The 17576-nt window shown below is 44.9% G+C and overlaps 1 protein-coding gene across 2 annotated transcripts in view; it reads right to left on the minus strand.

Moving 5' to 3' along the window:
- The window catches only part of DYNC2I1 (dynein 2 intermediate chain 1), a 133511-nt gene that overhangs the window by 27395 nt on the left and 88540 nt on the right, over positions 1 to 17576 (minus strand). For both annotated transcript variants that reach the window (XM_040352691.1, XM_040352692.1), the window contains one exon: positions 12721 to 12831. In XM_040352691.1, coding sequence (XP_040208625.1) covers positions 12721 to 12831 — 111 coding nt within the window. The remainder of the gene's footprint in view (positions 1 to 12720; positions 12832 to 17576) is intronic.

A 17576-nucleotide genomic window follows, 5' to 3' on the forward strand; every position in this document is an offset into this window, starting at 1 on the left:
CCCCTTTTTGGAAAGAAGACATTCCAAGGTATTTAGAAAGAGGCATGGTGAGTTTTTTGAAGTTTTTTTTTTATTTTTTCCCACAATTCTTTGCAAAATCAAGGTTTTTTTTATTTTTATTTTTTTCCCACAAAAGTTTCATATTAGCAGGTTATTTCTCGCACACAGCATATTCATACCACAAAATACACCCCAAAACACATTCTGCTATTCCTCCCGAGTATGGCGATACCACATGTGTGAGACTTTTACACAGCGTGGCCACATAGAGAGACCCAACATGCAGGGAGCACCATCAGGCGTTCTGGAGCACCCAGACCAGTTCTGACATTTCTCTCCTACATGTAAAAATCATCATTTATTTGCTAGAAAATTACATAGAACCCCAAAACATTATATATGCTTTTTTAGCAAAGACCCTAGAGAATACAATGGCGGTCGTTGCAACTTTTTATCGCGCATGGTATTTGCACAGCAATTTTTCGAACGCATTTTTTTGGGAAATAAAACAGTTTTGTGCTTTTTAAAAAAAAAAACATTAAAGTTAGCCCAATGTTTTTGCATAATATGAAAGATGAAGTTACGCCGAGTAAATAGATACCCAACATGTCACCCTTCAATATTGCACACGCTTGTGGAATGGCGCCAAACTTCGCTACTTAAAAATCCCCATAGGCGACGTTTTAAATGTTTTTACTGGTTACATGTTTTTAGTTACAGAGGAGGTCTAGGGCCAAAATGATTGCTCTCGCTCTAACGTTCGCAGCGATACCCCACATGTGTGGTTTGAACACCGTTTTCATATGTGGGCGGGACTTACGTACACATTCGCTTCTGTATACGAGCACGCGGGAACAGGGGCGCTTTAAATATTTATTTTTTATTTTTATTGTTCATTTTACTTTATTTATTTTAGTTTGACACGTTTTTCCCCAAAAATAAATGTTTTGATCACTTTTATTCCAATTACAAGGAATGTAAACATCCCTTGTAATAGGAATATAGCATGACAGGTCCTCTTTACAGTGAGATATGGGGTCAATAAGACCCCACATCTCACCTCTAGGCTGGGAAGCCTAAAAAAAAAAAAAAAAAAAAAAAAAAAGATCCTGGCTTCGATCGCAGCGGTGAGTCAGAAGAAGCACCGGAGGGCGAAGGGAGTGGGGACGTCCACTTTTGCCTCCCGTAAGAACGATCAAGAGGCGGAACAGCCGCCATGATCGTTCTTATGGTGTAGGGAATCGCTGGCTGAAAAAAATGATATCTGAATGATGCCTGTAGCTGCAGGCATCATTTAGATATCCCTGCACAAAGTCAAGGACCTCATATGACGTGGGCGGGAAGTGGTTAAAACACATTTTTTTCCCCAGAGTATTTTCTGGGTATTGCAGAGTATTGGCCGGGGTATTGCAAAGTATTGGTGTTGGGGTATTGCAGAGTATTGGTGTTGGGGTATTGCAGAGTATTGGCCGGGGTATTGCAAAGTATTGGTGCGGGGGTATTGCAAAGTATTGGTGCGGGGGTATTGCAAAGTATTGGCCGGGGTATTGCAAAGTATTGGCCCGGGGTATTGCAAAGTATTGGCGCGGGGGTATTGCAGAGTATGGTGCGGGGGTATTGCAGAGTATTGTGTGGGGGGTATTGCAGAGTATTGTGTGGGGGGTATTGCAGAGTATTGTGTGGGGGGTATTGCAGAGTATTGTGTGGAGGGTATTGCAGAGTATTGTGTGGGGGGTATTGCAGAGTATTGTGTGAGGGGTATTGCAGAGTATTGTGCGGGGGGTATTGCAGAGTATTGTGCGGGGGGTATTGCAAAGTATTGGTGCGGGGGTATTGCAGAGTATGGTGCGGGGGGTATTGCAGAGTATGGTGCGGGGGGTATTGCAAAGTATTGGTGCGGGGGTATTGCAGAGTATGGTGCGGGGGTATTGCAGAGTATTGTGTGGGGGGTATTGCAGAGTATTGTGTGGGGGGTATTGCAGAGTATTGTGTGGGGGGTATTGCAGAGTATTGTGTGGAGGGTATTGCAGAGTATTGTGTGAGGGGTATTGCAGAGTATTGTGCGGGGGGTATTGCAGAGTATTGTGCGGGGGGTATTGCAAAGTATTGGTGCGGGGGTATTGCAGAGTATGGTGCGGGGGTATTGCAGAGTATTGTGTGGGGGGTATTGCAGAGTATTGTGTGGGGGGTATTGCAGAGTATTGTGTGGAGGGTATTGCAGAGTATTGTGTGAGGGGTATTGCAGAGTATTGCGCAAGGGGTACTGCAGAGTATCGCGCAAGGGGTACTGCAGAGTATCGCGCAAGGGGTACTGCAGAGTATCGCGCAAGGGGTACTGCAGAGTATCGCGCAAGGGGTACTGCAGAGTATCGCGCAAGGGGTACTGCAGAGTATCGCGCGGGGGTATTGCAGAGTATTGCGCGGGGGTATTGCAGAGTATTGCGCGGGGGTATTGCAGAGTATTGCGCGGGGGTTTTGCAGAGTATTGCGCGGGGGTTTTGCAGAGTATTGCGCGGGGGTATTGCGCGGGGGTTTTGCAGAGTATTGCGCGGGGGGTATTGCAGAGTATTGCGCGGGGGGTATTGCAGATTATTGCGCAGGGGGTATTGCAGAGTAATTGCGCAGGGAAGGCAGAGCATTGCAGAGTATTGCGCAGGGAAGGCAGAGTATTGCAGGGGTTAATGCAGAGTATTGCACAGGGAAGGAAGAGTATTGCAGGGGGCTAATGCAGAGTATTGCACAGGGAAGGAAGAGTATCTCAGGGGGTTAATGCAGAGTATTGCACAGGGAAGGAAGAGTATTGCAGGGGGTTAATGCAGAGTATTGCACAGGGAAGGCAGAGTATTGCAGGGGTTAATGCAGGGATGGCTGAGCAGGGATGGATGGATCTGTGACTGCAATAGTCACAGATCCATCCCACACTGCTGCTGCCATCCGCGCTCTCCTCTCACACTGTACCGATCGGTACAGCTAGAGGAGGGAGGAACCGGCGTCATCAAATGACGCCGGTTTGTTTACCTGTGATCGCGCCGTCATTGGACGGCGCGATCACATGGTAAAAGACCGCTGTTGTCGGTCAGTTACCGAGATCTGTGTAGCGCCGGGTCTCATAGACCCGGCGCGCACAGAATTTTCAGTGTGCGCGCCCGAGGCGGCGCGCATTACTGCTTCTGGTGGGCGCCGTTAAATAACGGCGACCCCCAGTTAAGCAACCACCTTGCCGCCGTTATATGACGGCGGCTGGTGGTTAAGTGGTTAAAGGGGAATTAAAGGGGTTGTAAAGGTTTGTTTTTTATTTTCTAAATAGGTTCCTTTAACCACTTAAGGACCGCCACCTGTACATATACGTCGGCAGAATGGCACAGTTGGGCAGATGGACGTACCGGCACGTCCTGTCCATCTACCCAGCCGTGGCCGAAGCTCCGGGACCGGCGGACCCAATCGCCGCTGGGGTCCTGCGATCGCTCCCCGGAACTGAAGAACAGGGAGAGCCGCGTGTAAACACGGCTTCCCCGTGCTTCACTGTGGCGGCTGCATCGATCGCGTTATCCGTTTTATAGGGAGACACATTTCATGACATCACTCCTACAGCCACACCCCCCTACAGTTGTAAACACACACTAGGTGAAACATAACCCCTTCAGCGCCCCCTGTGGTTAACTCCAAAACTGCAACTGTCATTTCCACAATAAAGAATGCATTTTTTGCTGTGAAAATGACAATGGTCCCAAAAACGTGTCAAAATTGTGCGAAGTGTCCGCCATAATGTCGCAGTCACGAAAAAAAACGCTGATCGCCGCCATCAGTAGTAAAAAAACAATAATTAATAAAAATGCAATAAAACTATCCCCTATTTTGTAAACGCTATACATTTCGCGCAAATCAACCGATAAAAGCTTATTGCGATTTTTTTTACCAAAAATATGTAGAAGAATACGTATTGGCCTAAACTGAGGGAAAAAAATAGTTTTTATATATTTTGGGGGGATATTTATTATAGCAAAAAGTAAAATATTACATTTTTGTTTATAGCGCAAAAAATAAAAACCGCAGAGGTGATCAAATACCACCAAAAGAAAGCTCTATTTGTGGGGGGGGGGGAAAAGGATGCTAATTTTGTTTGGGAGCCATTTAGCACGACTGCGCAATTGTCAGTTAAAGCGACGCAGTCCCGAATCGCAAAAAGGGGCCTGGTCCTTTACCTGCATTTTGGTCCGGGGCTTAAGTGGTTAAGCTAGTGCATTGTTGGTTCACTTACCTTTTACTTCGATTTCCCTTCTAAAAATAGGATTTTTATAACAGCTTACCTGTAAAATCCTTTTCTTGGAGTACATCACGGGACACAGAGCTGCATATTCATTACTATGTGGGTTATAGAGTCTACCTTCAGGTGATGGACACTGGTGTAATCAATTAAACAGGAAGTTCCCTCCCTATATAACCCCTCCCCTACTGGGAGTTCCTCAGTTTTTGTAGCAAAGCAATAAGTGTCCCAATATCCCCAAACAAGAGGGGTGGGAGCTCTGTGTCCCGTGATGTACTCCAAGAAAAGGATTTTACAGGTAAGCTGTTATAAAAATCCTATTTTCTTTATCGTACATCACGGGACACAGAGCTGCATATTCATTACTATGTGGGATGTCCCAAAGCAATGCTTACTGAGGGGAGGGAGACACCAACAACGCAGACCGCCAGACGTGAGGACCTATAATGCTGCCTGCAGCATACTGCGCCAAAAAGCTGCATCCTCTTGCCATCTTATGTTCACCTGATAGGAGTTAGTGAACGCAAGCACAGATGACCAAGTTGCGGCCTTGAAAATCTGCGTCATAAAGGCTTGGAAATGCATTGCGCATAAAGCGCTTACCATCCTGGTAGGGAGCACCCCCACAAAAAAACAGGGGGAATCCTACTCTAACCACAAGCCTGAATAATAACCTGATGAATCAACCTTAAAAACAGTTGATTTTAGACGCTGCCTGCCCTTTCCTGGGGCCTCCTGGTAGCGCAACAACATCAGTTTTCCGTATCCGAGCAGCCGCTTCAGATAGGCCTAGACCCTTCTTACTCCAACGAGAGAGAGAGTGTAACCATTTTAATAGCTGACCTGAACACTGCCTGCCCATCTAGGGTCTTCTGGCAGCCCAATAAAAACGTCAGCTTTCTATATCTGAAACCTTCAGATAGGTATTTAACTGCTCTCATCTCAATTGAGAGAAAAGCAATAACCTTTCCTTCCGTGAAACAAGGTTTTGAAAAAAGGGAAGGTAAGAATATCTAGATTCAAATGAATACTAGATCCTTCTAGTAAATAAGGTTGGGTGAGGATGAAAATCACTCTACTTGTAAGAATAATTGAGTATGGCTCTATACCAAGAAAGTTGCCAATACTGAAACTCTTGGAGGCTACCACAACCAAGAACACCAATTCCTTGTTAAAGGATGAAGAGAAATATGGTGCATCGGCCCAAGGAGCTGACCCTGTAAGCCGACAAAACTAGAGCCAATCCTCCGAGCACAAGGGCGACCCAACTGGTGGACTTATACAAGGGGTGACGTGCATAACAGCCTGGACCAAAGAGTGTGAAGTAATCGACCTTTGGAAGCAAGGCCGAGATCGGATCCTTGATATAACTTAAGGCTAGCTCCGTCTCCTTTCCAAATGTAGGAAGGCAGGAATTTTACCTTTGACAAACTTCCACGGATGCCACCATCTGGTTTCACACCAGGAACATGGGCCTTCCAGACCGTAGGCTATTTGGTCCTGGAGGCCAGCTCTCTTGTATGAATCAAGGGAATTGCCGCTGATTCTGAAAGCCCCGATCTTCGAGAATGTGGTCTATAATAGCCAGACCATTAATTCACCTGTTGCAAGGCAGAATGTAATACCCCCTGCAAAGTAGGCCTGGACAAGATGTAAGGGACCGTGGGTCCTCTACTACCACCCTTACTGTTCCTGCACCGAGAGGTCGTCAGGGTTATGCCGGAGTAATCAGGCCAGCTTCCGTTCTCCTCTAATGTAGCATAGAAGCCACAAGTCGCGGCACTGGGGGGAGAGACACAACCAGTGACAACTGGTCCCCCCGGATTACAAACACATCTGCCCCGCATGCGGGTGGATCCTTTATCCTTGACCCCAAGCTGTTCAATTCCTTGATGACCCTGGACGCCAATACATCTTATGTACAGGGTACTATTTCTGTGACATTTGGTCAGGAAAACAGTCGGGGTGTAGAGGTCATTCTCCCGGAGACACTTGTTGACGGCTCCAGCGAATCGCCTGCCAACTCTGCATTTCATGAAATGACGAATGTCAATAGGCAAGGCACAAGCTCCTCCTTGGTAAATTAAGTAAATCACTAGTATGGCATAGTCTGATTGTACTCTGACAGAACCAACCTGCCACCTGAACGTTCAGGCCCCTAAGCCAGATGCTCCATCGGTAGCTCTAGCTGACAGATAAGGCTCCCTTGGAGCTTGACTACTTCCCCTGGGCCATGGTCTCTTCCTGACCTGGCAAACCCTTTTAGTTAAGAATCACCAAGAGGAATTCCAGCATATCTCTGAGACCGGGTTCTTTGGATAATGCTAGGTCAAGATCCACTCTTTCTAGGCCGACAAAATACTGTTTATAACAGCCCTGAATAAAAGTTAGTATAGGGAATTGTCTTGAATGAAGCCAGCATCTTCCCTAGTGCCTTAATCAAAAGGCCAAAAGTAAGGAACTGTTCCTTGTTGTGACCACCTAGACCAGTTTTCTTATAGCGATGGTCTTGTCTGAGGCCAAAAAAACTCTCCTTTTTGGACTGTGCCAAACATACCCAGCTTCTTGTCAAATGAAAGAATGTATCTTTAGACTGGAATCCCAACCCAGGAGTTCCAGATACTTGACCATGCTGGACACCCTTAGGTCCAGCCATGCTACTGACTGACCCATCAGCAGGAGTTTGCTTCGGTATGCCATTACTGCTATACCCTGGGCCTACAGACCTGCTAGAGGCGGGCCCTAGCACCCTGACAACCCAGGCACGGAGGCTAACCCAAAAGGGCAAGACCACCAACTGGAGATAGTGCTGTTCCCCTGCGAAACGCAGACAACCTCTGCAGACCCAAGTAATTAAACACATATGCAACTGGCTCCCCATGTGTGTATGTGGCAAGTGTTAAAGCCATATGCCTCAATGGAAGTGTGTGTACATGGCAGCGTGTGTTCCTGGAAGCATGAATTCATATAAATATGTTTTAAGAAAAACATGCATATAGCATGTGTGCTCTGGAACAAGCATCTTGCAAGCAAGCATGCGATATAAACATGTTATGCAACAATGTGCAACATGAACCCATGCAGACACGTATTTCTATGCAAACACAAGGAATCCTGTATTGCTTAATTAGGCCGCCATGTACAACTTTAAAGTAATCATGCATCCTTATGCGATTCAGCATCTTCCATGCGATCAACATCTTATGCATTTTAAGCACTACTGTGCGGACAAGAACCCTTGTGTGACCAAGGACTCTTGTGTGACCAAGCACCCCTGTGCGATCCAGCATCCTTATGCACTCAAGCATCTTAATGCAACTTTAGGCATTTCTGTGAAACAAGCCTCTCTATGTGATCAAGTATCCTTGGGTAATCCAGGACGCTGTTGATCCGACAACCATGTGTGATCCAGCTTATTTTTGCATTCAAGCATCTTTAAGCGATCTTTAGGCATTCTTGTAGAAACAAGCCTCTCTGTGCGACCAAAATATCCTCGAGTAATCAAGGACTTGGGTGATCGGGTAATCATGTGTGATTCAGCATTTTTATGCCTTCAAGCCTCTTTATGCGATTCTAGGCATTTCTGTGGAAACAAGCCTCTTTGTGTGACCAAATATCCTTGGGGAATCAAGGGCTTGGGTGATCAGGTAATCATGTGTGATTCCAGCATTTTTATGCCTTCGAGCCTCTTTATGCGATTCTAGGCATTTCTGTGGAAACAAGCCTCTTTGTGTGACCAAATATCCTTGGGGAATCAAGGACTTGGGTGATCAGGTAATCATGTGTGATTCCAGCATTTTTATGCATACAAGCATCTTTATGCGAACTTAGGCACTTCTGTGGAAACAAGCCTCTCTGTGTGACCAAATATCCTTGGGTAATCCAGGACGCAGATGATCAGGTAACCATGTGTGATGCAGCATCTTTTTTGCATCCAAGCAACTTTATGCGATTTTGGGCATTTCTGTGGAAACAAACCACTTCTGTGTGACCAAACATCCTTGGGTAATCAAGGATTTGGGTGATCAGGTAACCATGTGTGTGTGATCCAGCATTTTTATACATACAAACGTCTTTATGCGATTTTAGGCCTTTCTGTGGAAACAAGTCTCTCTGTGTGACCCAATATCCTTGGGTAATCCAGGACTTGAGTGATCAGGTAACTAGCATCTTTATGCACTCAAGCATTTCTATGCAACTCTAACAAACATGCAACACCATACAGACAGAAACATGTATCCTTATGCGATCCACAATAAAACATGCTTTGTTACTTGTTTTTATCCCACATGCATTCCAAACTCATGTATCTTATGCAACATGCGGACTGGTAAAAAGGAAGTTATCCTCTGTAGATGTGCGTTTCCTCAATTAAGAGACGTTAGCAATGTGTACCAGCAACTGTGCATCCCTCAGATGTGCATTTGGTTAGCCTGAAGCCGACACCAGGCTAAGGACCATATGGAGGTCTTACTAGCCACCTATAGGAAAAACTCTCTTTACACTCTAAGGAGAAGATAGAGGCTTTGGCCGAGTAGGCAGAGGGAAATTATATGCAGCATGAATCTCTGAAAAGACTGCAGGTGCAATCAGAACCTGTAGGGCTATTGATAGCTTCTCCTCGTTAGGCTGCAGCTCCTGTCTCCTGTCCTCTGACAGTGAACCTTCATCCCCAGCTCTTCTAATCCCTTTGTTTAAGGATTAAAGCAGGAAAAGGGACACACCCTGCTTTTTTTTTTTTTTTGCTTCTTGTGAGGATGCTGCGAACATAGCAGTTAACCTCTTGTAGAACAACAAATGTGATGCAAAAAACAAAACACATGCAGAGTGGCTGCAATGTTGGGGGAGGCTGCATTGATTGCCTGACAGGTCTGATGGCTCAATCTGTGAGCTGTCTCTACAGGGGAGAATAAGGGGCCACCAGGTTCAGGTGGCGATTCCTTTTTATATTCCTACCCCTGACCTTATTCAATGGGGAGACCAAAGTCCTAAGCTAAAAGCAGAGGAGCTTAACCCAGGTGCATCAACAGCTGAACATAGTCTGGCAGCAACAATGCCTGCTAATCTGCACAGCTAGATGCGGAGTAGGCATCTTAGATGAATCTGTATCCAACTCACACAAGGTGCTTGCGTTTGTGTCCCCCTAGCTTTACAGAGCTCTGACGTCTGGGCCTTTTTGAAGAGCCCTCTCTGCGACTGCACTGAGCCGGTGAGCACGTGCGACATGGTAGAGCCTGAAGCTGAGGAAGTGGGACGCACAATAGACCAGCTAACACTTAAGCTTCCGTCTTTGGAAAGCATGGTAAGCGAAAACATCAGGCATGTCTTTTACTGCCCATAGTAGTGGAAAAACAGATAAGACTTGCAGCTACTCATGGAAGACAATGCTTTGCATAGGATTAAGGGCATTTTTTTTTTTTTTTTTTTATGTACCAGCCCCTTCAAGGGGAGATATATGGGTACTACAGCCATCCTGTCTGAACAGACATAGTGGCCCAGGCTACATGCCGGCTAGGGGAGGTATATGGGTGCCCTGAGCCATCCCGTCTCAAAAAGACATTGTGGTTTACATTGCCCATGCATAAAAACATAATATAGGCGAGACCCATAGTCCCCTACAGAAGACCTACTGTCGAACCAAGTCCCGTAGGTCCCTCTCTTACCTTTCCACGCTGCAGGGTATTGCCAAGCAAGAGGCCCAATCTTCCCCCTTCACCGTGGGTATAGTCCTAGACCTTCAGGGACCGGGGTCCATGGCAGGAACACCACACCCCTGGACCTATATAGCACCCTGGCAGCAGAAAAAACATTTGGTCCTTAGAAGGCACAAAGTTCTGGAACCCAGGATCCAGCCCTCCGCAGAGAGGCATTATAGGCTAAACCTCGTTCTTCGTACCGAGGCCCGGGTACCGTCCACTTTGGCTATGAAGCACCTTGGACGGATCCGGATTTATGGAGGCTTTTTACATCCAGCATGGATCCCTCCAGTGGAGCTCCTAAGAGCACATGTTAACTCGTGACCAACACCTTAGACACTGATGAAAAAACTGAGGAACTCCCAGTAGGGGAGGGGTTATATAGGGAGGGAACTTCCTGTTTAATTGATTACACCAGTGTCCATCACCTGAAGGTAGTATCTATAACCCACATAGTAATGAATATGCAGCTCTGTGTCCCGTGATGTACGATAAAGAAATGTTTTTTTTCTTTGTCTGAATTTCTCACTTCCCGTTTCTCCTCAGTAACATTGCCACCATCATTCTAGCAGTGGTTAGTCAGCCAGAACAGATAACTGAACAGCTTACAGAGTGAAGTGAGTTTTACAAGTAAGAAATTCAGACAAAGAAAACAAACAAAAAACATTTAGAAGGAAAATCGAAGGAAAAGGTGAGTGAACCAACAATGCACTAGCTTAACCACTTAACCCCCGGACCATATTGCTGCCCAAAGACCAGAGTACTTTTTGCGATTCGGGACTGCGTCGCTTTAACAGACAATTGCGCGGTCGTGCGACATGGCTCCCAAACAAAATTGGCGTCCTTTTTTTCCCACAAATAGAGCTTTCTTTTGGTGGTATTTGATCACCTCTGCGTTTTTTATTTTTTGCGCTATAAACAAAAATAGAGAGGCAATTTTGAAAAAAAATAATATTTTTTACTTTTTGCTATAATAAATATCCCCCAAAAATATATAAAAAAACATTTTTTTTCCTCAGTTTAGGCCGATACGTATTCTTCTACCTATTTTTCGTAAAAAAAAAAATCGCAATAAGCGTTTATTGATTGGTTTGCGCAAAAGTTATAGCGTTTACAAAATAGGGGGTATTTTTATGTCATTTTTATTAATATATTTTTTTTACTAGTAATGGCGGCGATCAGCGATTTTTTTTCGGTATTGCGACATTATGGCGGACACTTCGGACACTTTTGACACATTTTTGGGACCATTGGCATTTTTATAGCGATCAGTGCTATAAAAATGCATTGGATTACTATAAAAATGCCACTGGCAGTGAAGGGGTTAACACTAGGGGGCGGGGAAGGGGTTAAGTATGTCCCTGTGTGTTATCTTACTGTGGGGGGGGGGTGGCCTCACTAGGGGAAACACTGATCCTCTGTTCATACATTGTATGAACAGAAGATCAGCGTTTCCCCCGCTGACAGGACCGGGAGCTGTGTGTAATTATTTCTCCCCCCAGTCGGGGACGAGCCGGCGGCGCGCGCGTGCCCCTAGTGGCGGCTGAGAGAGAGGACGTTATACTACGTGCTCTCGCCCAGCAGAGCCAACTTGCCGACGTAGAACGGCGGTGCGCGGTCGGCAAGTGGTTAAAGGAACACATTTAAAAAATAAAAAACAAACCTTTACAACCCCTTTAAAAGTTCTGCGGTCACAAACCGTGAGCAGGCAGACCCTTTATGGCAGAAGAGATGTGCAATTTACATGCTTGGTCGTTGTCTTCAGAGGCCTGTAAACTGAGCTGCACATGTGCAGTTTAGCTTGCCCCGCCAGCCCAGTCTGTGTGTGCTGGAATGTCTGGTGAGAAGTTGCTCTGGATTAAGGTTTGACCAGCAATTAAAGTGGAGTTCCACCCATAAATATAACATTACATCAGTAGTTTTAAAAAAATGTCATTAGTCCTTTCCGAATTTTTTTTTTTTTTTTTTTAGATGCGTTCAAAGTGTTTTTGCTAGGCAGAATAGTTAATCTTCCCACTTCCTGCACCTAGGTGCTTAATGCTTCCTAGCCTACACCGCACAGACTCCTGGGAATGTAGTGGGTGTAACTTTCCAGGAGTCTGTGCACTCCCCAGTCTCAAAGAATCATGCGACTTGGACAGCACAGGTGCTGAAACCTGATCTGACACTGCTTGTGCAGCACTGAGCATGTGCGAGATTTGCAAGGCTGAAATCCAGGAAGTCATACAGTCTGGCTTCATGATGCACACACTTAAGATGGCCCCAGTCAATTTCTATTTTATAAAGTGTCTAAATGCTGTAACAACCTAACAAAACGGACCTTAGTTTACAGACCAACTTTACTAGAATACATTAAGCTTGTGTATTACAGGGGTATTTATATTTAAAAAGTGAAATTGTGTCCGGAAGTCCGCTTTAATTCCAAGGGTTCACTTAGTTTTTCCTCCAGCACTGTAAATGTTTAAATTGGTGTGTTCAATAAAGACGCAACAAATTTGAATTGTTTGCGAGTTATAAGCTTAAGTCTGTTATTGGAACTTAGATGAGTATCAGATCACATTTTTTAGCAAATTACTGCAGAAATAAATAAATATATATATTAGTATAGGATACATTTCATTTTATGCTTCTCTACATTTGCACTTTGCTCAATCTAAATCATAAAGGTGAATCTCAGTGGCTTTTAAACTACATTTTTGTTGTACAAGAGAGTAACACTTGCTATTTATAGGGTATATGTGTTTAATAGATCTTGTATACCTTCTCCTTGAGAGGATAATGCAGATATCCCTGGCTCCTTTGCTTCTGCAGTTGGAACAGGTTCTATGGACTTTACCTGGTGTGTGTGATTCACATAACTGAAAACACCATCTGCAAGGACACAAACTTCTATTAGTCATAGTACACTAGTGTTGAATGTCAATGAAGAAAGAAGGGAGAAGGGAGGAGGGAGGAGGATACATTCAATATAAGGCTTACACACGGTAGATATTAAAGTGCATGCAAAGCCAAAACCTTATTTGTTTCAGATAGAGCAGGCAAGGGTTAAATCCCCAATAGGTTATTTTTTGCTTCCTGTGTCCTGCTGCAGAGATCTCCCTTTACTTCCTGTACCAGAGAAGCAACAGAAGATAAACGGAAATCTACCCAAAGTAAACAAAATCTTAAGAGTCGGTTCACACTGCAGCGGCACGACTTCGGGGGCGACTCTGCAAGTCGTCCTGAGGACGGCTTCAGAGGCGATTTGCAAAATGACTTGTGTATAGCAGTCAATGCAGGTCACCCCGAGCCACTCCCGAAGTCATAAAGGAACCTTTTTCTAAGTCGGAGCGACTTGCGTCGCTTCTATTAGAACGGTTCCATTGCATTCAATGGGACGCGACTCGTCAGGCGGCTGAGCCGCCTAACGTGTCTCCCCAGTGTGAACCGGCTCTAAGAGTTGTCACAGAAACAGTTGCCTTTAGTGGAGGTTTTCCCCCTCACATCTTTTTCTAACAACAACAACAACAACAACAACAACAACAACAACTTTTTGGATTTCCACTTACTATTGGTTTCTGTGAGAATGGGTTTCAGGACAAAAACAGAGGGAATGAATTTCCCATCTAGGTCACAGAAAGCAATAAAAACCTACTGAAGGGAATGCCCTCCTTCTCAATCCTGCCAAGTAGATGAGGGAGAATCTGTAGTGACGTAAAAGGCATAGATCAGGCTGAACTGGTCCCACAGCATCAGCAGAGTTCCCACTGTAAAGGTCCAAGTGTCCCTGGACCTGGCAACAAACCTGTATTACGTGCTGTTGAATCTGGATGCCAGCAGGTCCACTTCCAATGTGCCCCACCTGTAGCAAGGGTTTGAAAGCCCTCTTTATAGACGCTCTATTGCCCCACGTCCAGACACTGATAAAAGGGAATGTTCACCTTCCACTTTTTATGCTTGAAGCGTGGATGGTGGGTGGAAGTTTTTCCCAAGCGAGGATCAAATCTGCATTCTTTAGAGAGTGACACAATTGCTGGTGTCTCCTTGATGACTGATGTAGGCAACAGCCATGGCATTGTCCGCCTGGATTCTTGTTGGGTGATCACACAAGAAAGGAGTCCAGGATTAAAAGGGACAATGGAATCACCCTGAGTTTTACAAATGTTGATTGGAAGGCAAGCTTCCTCCAACGACCAAGTCCCCTGAACTTATAGGGGGTTTAATTCCAACAGGCTAGCATCTGTTGTGAGGATATTACACAAATAGGAAAGGAAAGAAAATCCTTAATTCCAGCACTGGACTTTGAATGTTGAGTTGGAATAGTCTGCAGTGAAACTGGGCATACAGTATGGTACAACCTCGAAGGAGACAACCATGAGTGTTAAGCAAGTGCAAATTGAGGCTTCCTCTGGCCCTGGCATGTGAAGGAAGACAGAAGTATTTCCTGAGGCAAAAATATATTTTGGACAGGGCCATGTCCAGCATCAGACCCATTTAATCAAATCTGTAAGAGGGGTCCAGCGAGGACTTCAACTTAAGCATCCAAATGAAGCTCCATAGAGCCTGCACCATCTGTTTGATATAGGCCGATAGGGACAGGAGGGCTTGTTATTAGGAGAACGTCCATGTGCCCCACACCATTAATTCCTTGAGCATAGATTAGATTTAAAAATGGGGCAAGCACCTTGATGAAAACCTAGTGGGTCGTGGACATGCCAAAGGGCAGGGCAACAAACTGGAATTGTTGAGCACAAACTGCAAAATGAGGATAGCATCGATGAGGCTATGTCCAAATAGCCAGCAATGCAAAAGTAAGTGTACCTTACAATGTTGTGTTCAGCACTTGTGGCAAGTGCTGAATACAGACAGACCCACAAACAGAGAGACAGAGAAATGGGACAGGAAAGATAAATAGACAAAAGCAATTATAAGCTTACTAGTGGAAAATAACCAGCATATCCACATAAGAACAGAGAAAACGGCCAAAGGTATGTGGACTTCATTACAAAAACTGCATGAGGGTTCAAGCCTCAACAGTAAGGCCTTGTACACGCGGTCGTTCCAAACCAATGAGAATGGTCCGACGGACCGTTTTTATCGGTTCACCGCTGAAGTGGCCTGATGGTCTGATGTGCGTACACACCATCGTTCCAAAAACCGATCGGGTCAGAACGCGGTGACGTCAAACACACGACGTGCTGAATAAAACGAAGTTCAATGCTTACAAGCATGCGTCGACTTGATTCTGAGCATGCGCGGGTTTTGAACCGATGCTTTTCTGTACTAACCATCGGTTTGGACCGATCGGGCAGCGGTCCATCGGTTCGGTTTTGAAGCATGTTTTAAGATTTTGGACCAAAGGAAAAAAGACCGATGGGCTATACACACGGTCGGTTTGGACCGATGAAACTGAACCTCGGTCCATTCTCATCGTTTTTTTCCGACCGTGTGTACGAGGCCTAAGCTGCTTCTACTAAGAAAATTGTATAAGATGAGACTAGAAGAAGGCCAGCAAATGTGTGACCACGTGAAAGCCATGCTAGAGATCATAGAGCAGCTACTCGCCATCGGAGAGGACATCAAAAGATAACCATACAGTTGCCCTGCTCCTCTGCAGCCTTTCAGAGACATACTGCGCTTATTAACACTTTAGAAACCAGACCCGTGCAGGACCTAACACTGGAATATGTCAAAGGCAAATGAATCAATGAATATGGCAGAAGCAAAAAAAAAAAAAACACGCACCATGATGACAAAGCTCTTAAGATGTACGAAGGCAGGAAGCACAACAAAGAAAGCAGATGTTTTCGATGTAAAAGGACTGGTCACCTAAAAAAGAACTGTTCTATCTGGAAAGCAGAGCAGCGAAATCTAAAGCTATCCACAAGAGAGAGTCAAAGCAATCACAAAGGAAACTGAAGACACATTATGGCGTGGCACCTTTAAAGTAAAACAGAGCGACAAGCCATGAGGCTGGTGCATAGACTCAGGAGCGACAAGCCACATGACTAGCGATGAGACCTTCTTCACAAACATTGATTACAGTGCAAAAGACAAAGTTTTCCTAGCAAACGGTAAAAACATCACTGCAGAAGGTAAAGGCCAGGGCTTCCTGAACTGCATTACACCACAAGGCAAACACAGTATCCTTGTAAAGAAAGTGCTGTATGTTCCAGAACCAGAAGGCAGCCTTCCATCAGTGAAAAGTCTTGCAAAAAAAGGTCTCACAATTAAAGAGGTTGTAAAGGTAATTTTTTTCCCCCCTAAATAGCTTCCTTTACCTCCTTCACTTACCTCATCCTTCGATTTTGCTTTTAAATGTCCTTATTTCTTCTGAGAAATCCTCACTTCCTGTTCTTCTGTCTGTAACTACACACAGTAATGCAAGGCTCTCCCTGGTGTGGAGAAAGTCTCTTGAGGGGGAGGGGGCGAGCAGGAGTGTCAGGACGCCCACTAACACACAGCTCCTTTCTCTATCTGCAAAGGAGAGTGTCCTGACACTCCTGCTCGCCCCCTCAAGAGGCTTTCTCCACACCAGGGAGAGAGCCTCGCATTACTGTGTGTAGTTACAGACAGAAGAACAGGACGTGAGGATTTCTCAGAAGAAATAAGGACATTTAAAAGCAAAATCGAAGGATGAGGTAAGTGAAGGAGGACTGCACTAAGGTAAAGGAAGCTATTTAGGGAAAACATTTTTTTTTACCTTTACAACCCCTTTAAAGTTCCAGGGTGAGTACTGCACAATTCACAATAAGCGATTCTCTGCAAAAGGAAAACTGGATGATCACCTATACAGGCTCATCACCCCAGACCAACAAGCCAATATAGTCTCTAATGACATGCACAAGAAATGTATTCACTTATGGCACAAATGACAAGTCCAGAAGCTATACATGACATTATAAAGAGAATCTTATCAAAAGATTTGACAATAGCGCCTTGCAAAGTGCTCATGAAATGCAAGTGCTGTATTAAAGCAAAAGCCACACGTGCTCCCCTTCCACAGGCATCTTAACTTATGCGGCCCAATGAAAACTCCCACGTCAGGAGGGAACAGATATCTACTGACTTTCATTGATGATTATTCCAGGTACACAACTACTTATCTGATGAAACACAAGAATGTAACATCAGAGAAACTTCAAGGAGTTCATTGCCATGTATAGCAACAAATTCCAATGGAAACCAGGAATAATTTGCACCGACAATGGGGGAGAATACATAAGAAAACAAGTGGCCTCATACCTGAAGAGACAAGGAATAGTACACCAGACAACCACACTATACACTCCTGAAAAAAACGTTGTAGCAGAAAGGAAAAAAATACACTCTTAAAGAAATGGCCAGATGCATGTTGGTGGATGCCAACCTACCTCACAAGTACTAGGGAGAAGCAGTCATGACTGAAACCTACCTACAGAACAGACTACCCTCAAGAGCCATTAAAAGTACTCCATTTGAAATATGGCATGGATCAAAGCCTAGCATAGGGCACCTTAGAGGTGTTTGGATGTAAGGCATATATATGCCCATATTCCAAGGAAAAAGTGATCTAAGCTGCAGAACAGAGTCATAGAGGGCATTCTAGTATGCTTCAGTGAGAAAACTAAGGGTTACAGAATCCTACACCCAAAGAC

Source organism: Rana temporaria, chromosome 5 (genome assembly GCF_905171775.1).
Source record: "Rana temporaria chromosome 5, aRanTem1.1, whole genome shotgun sequence".
Taxonomy (NCBI): Eukaryota; Metazoa; Chordata; class Amphibia; order Anura; family Ranidae; genus Rana; species Rana temporaria.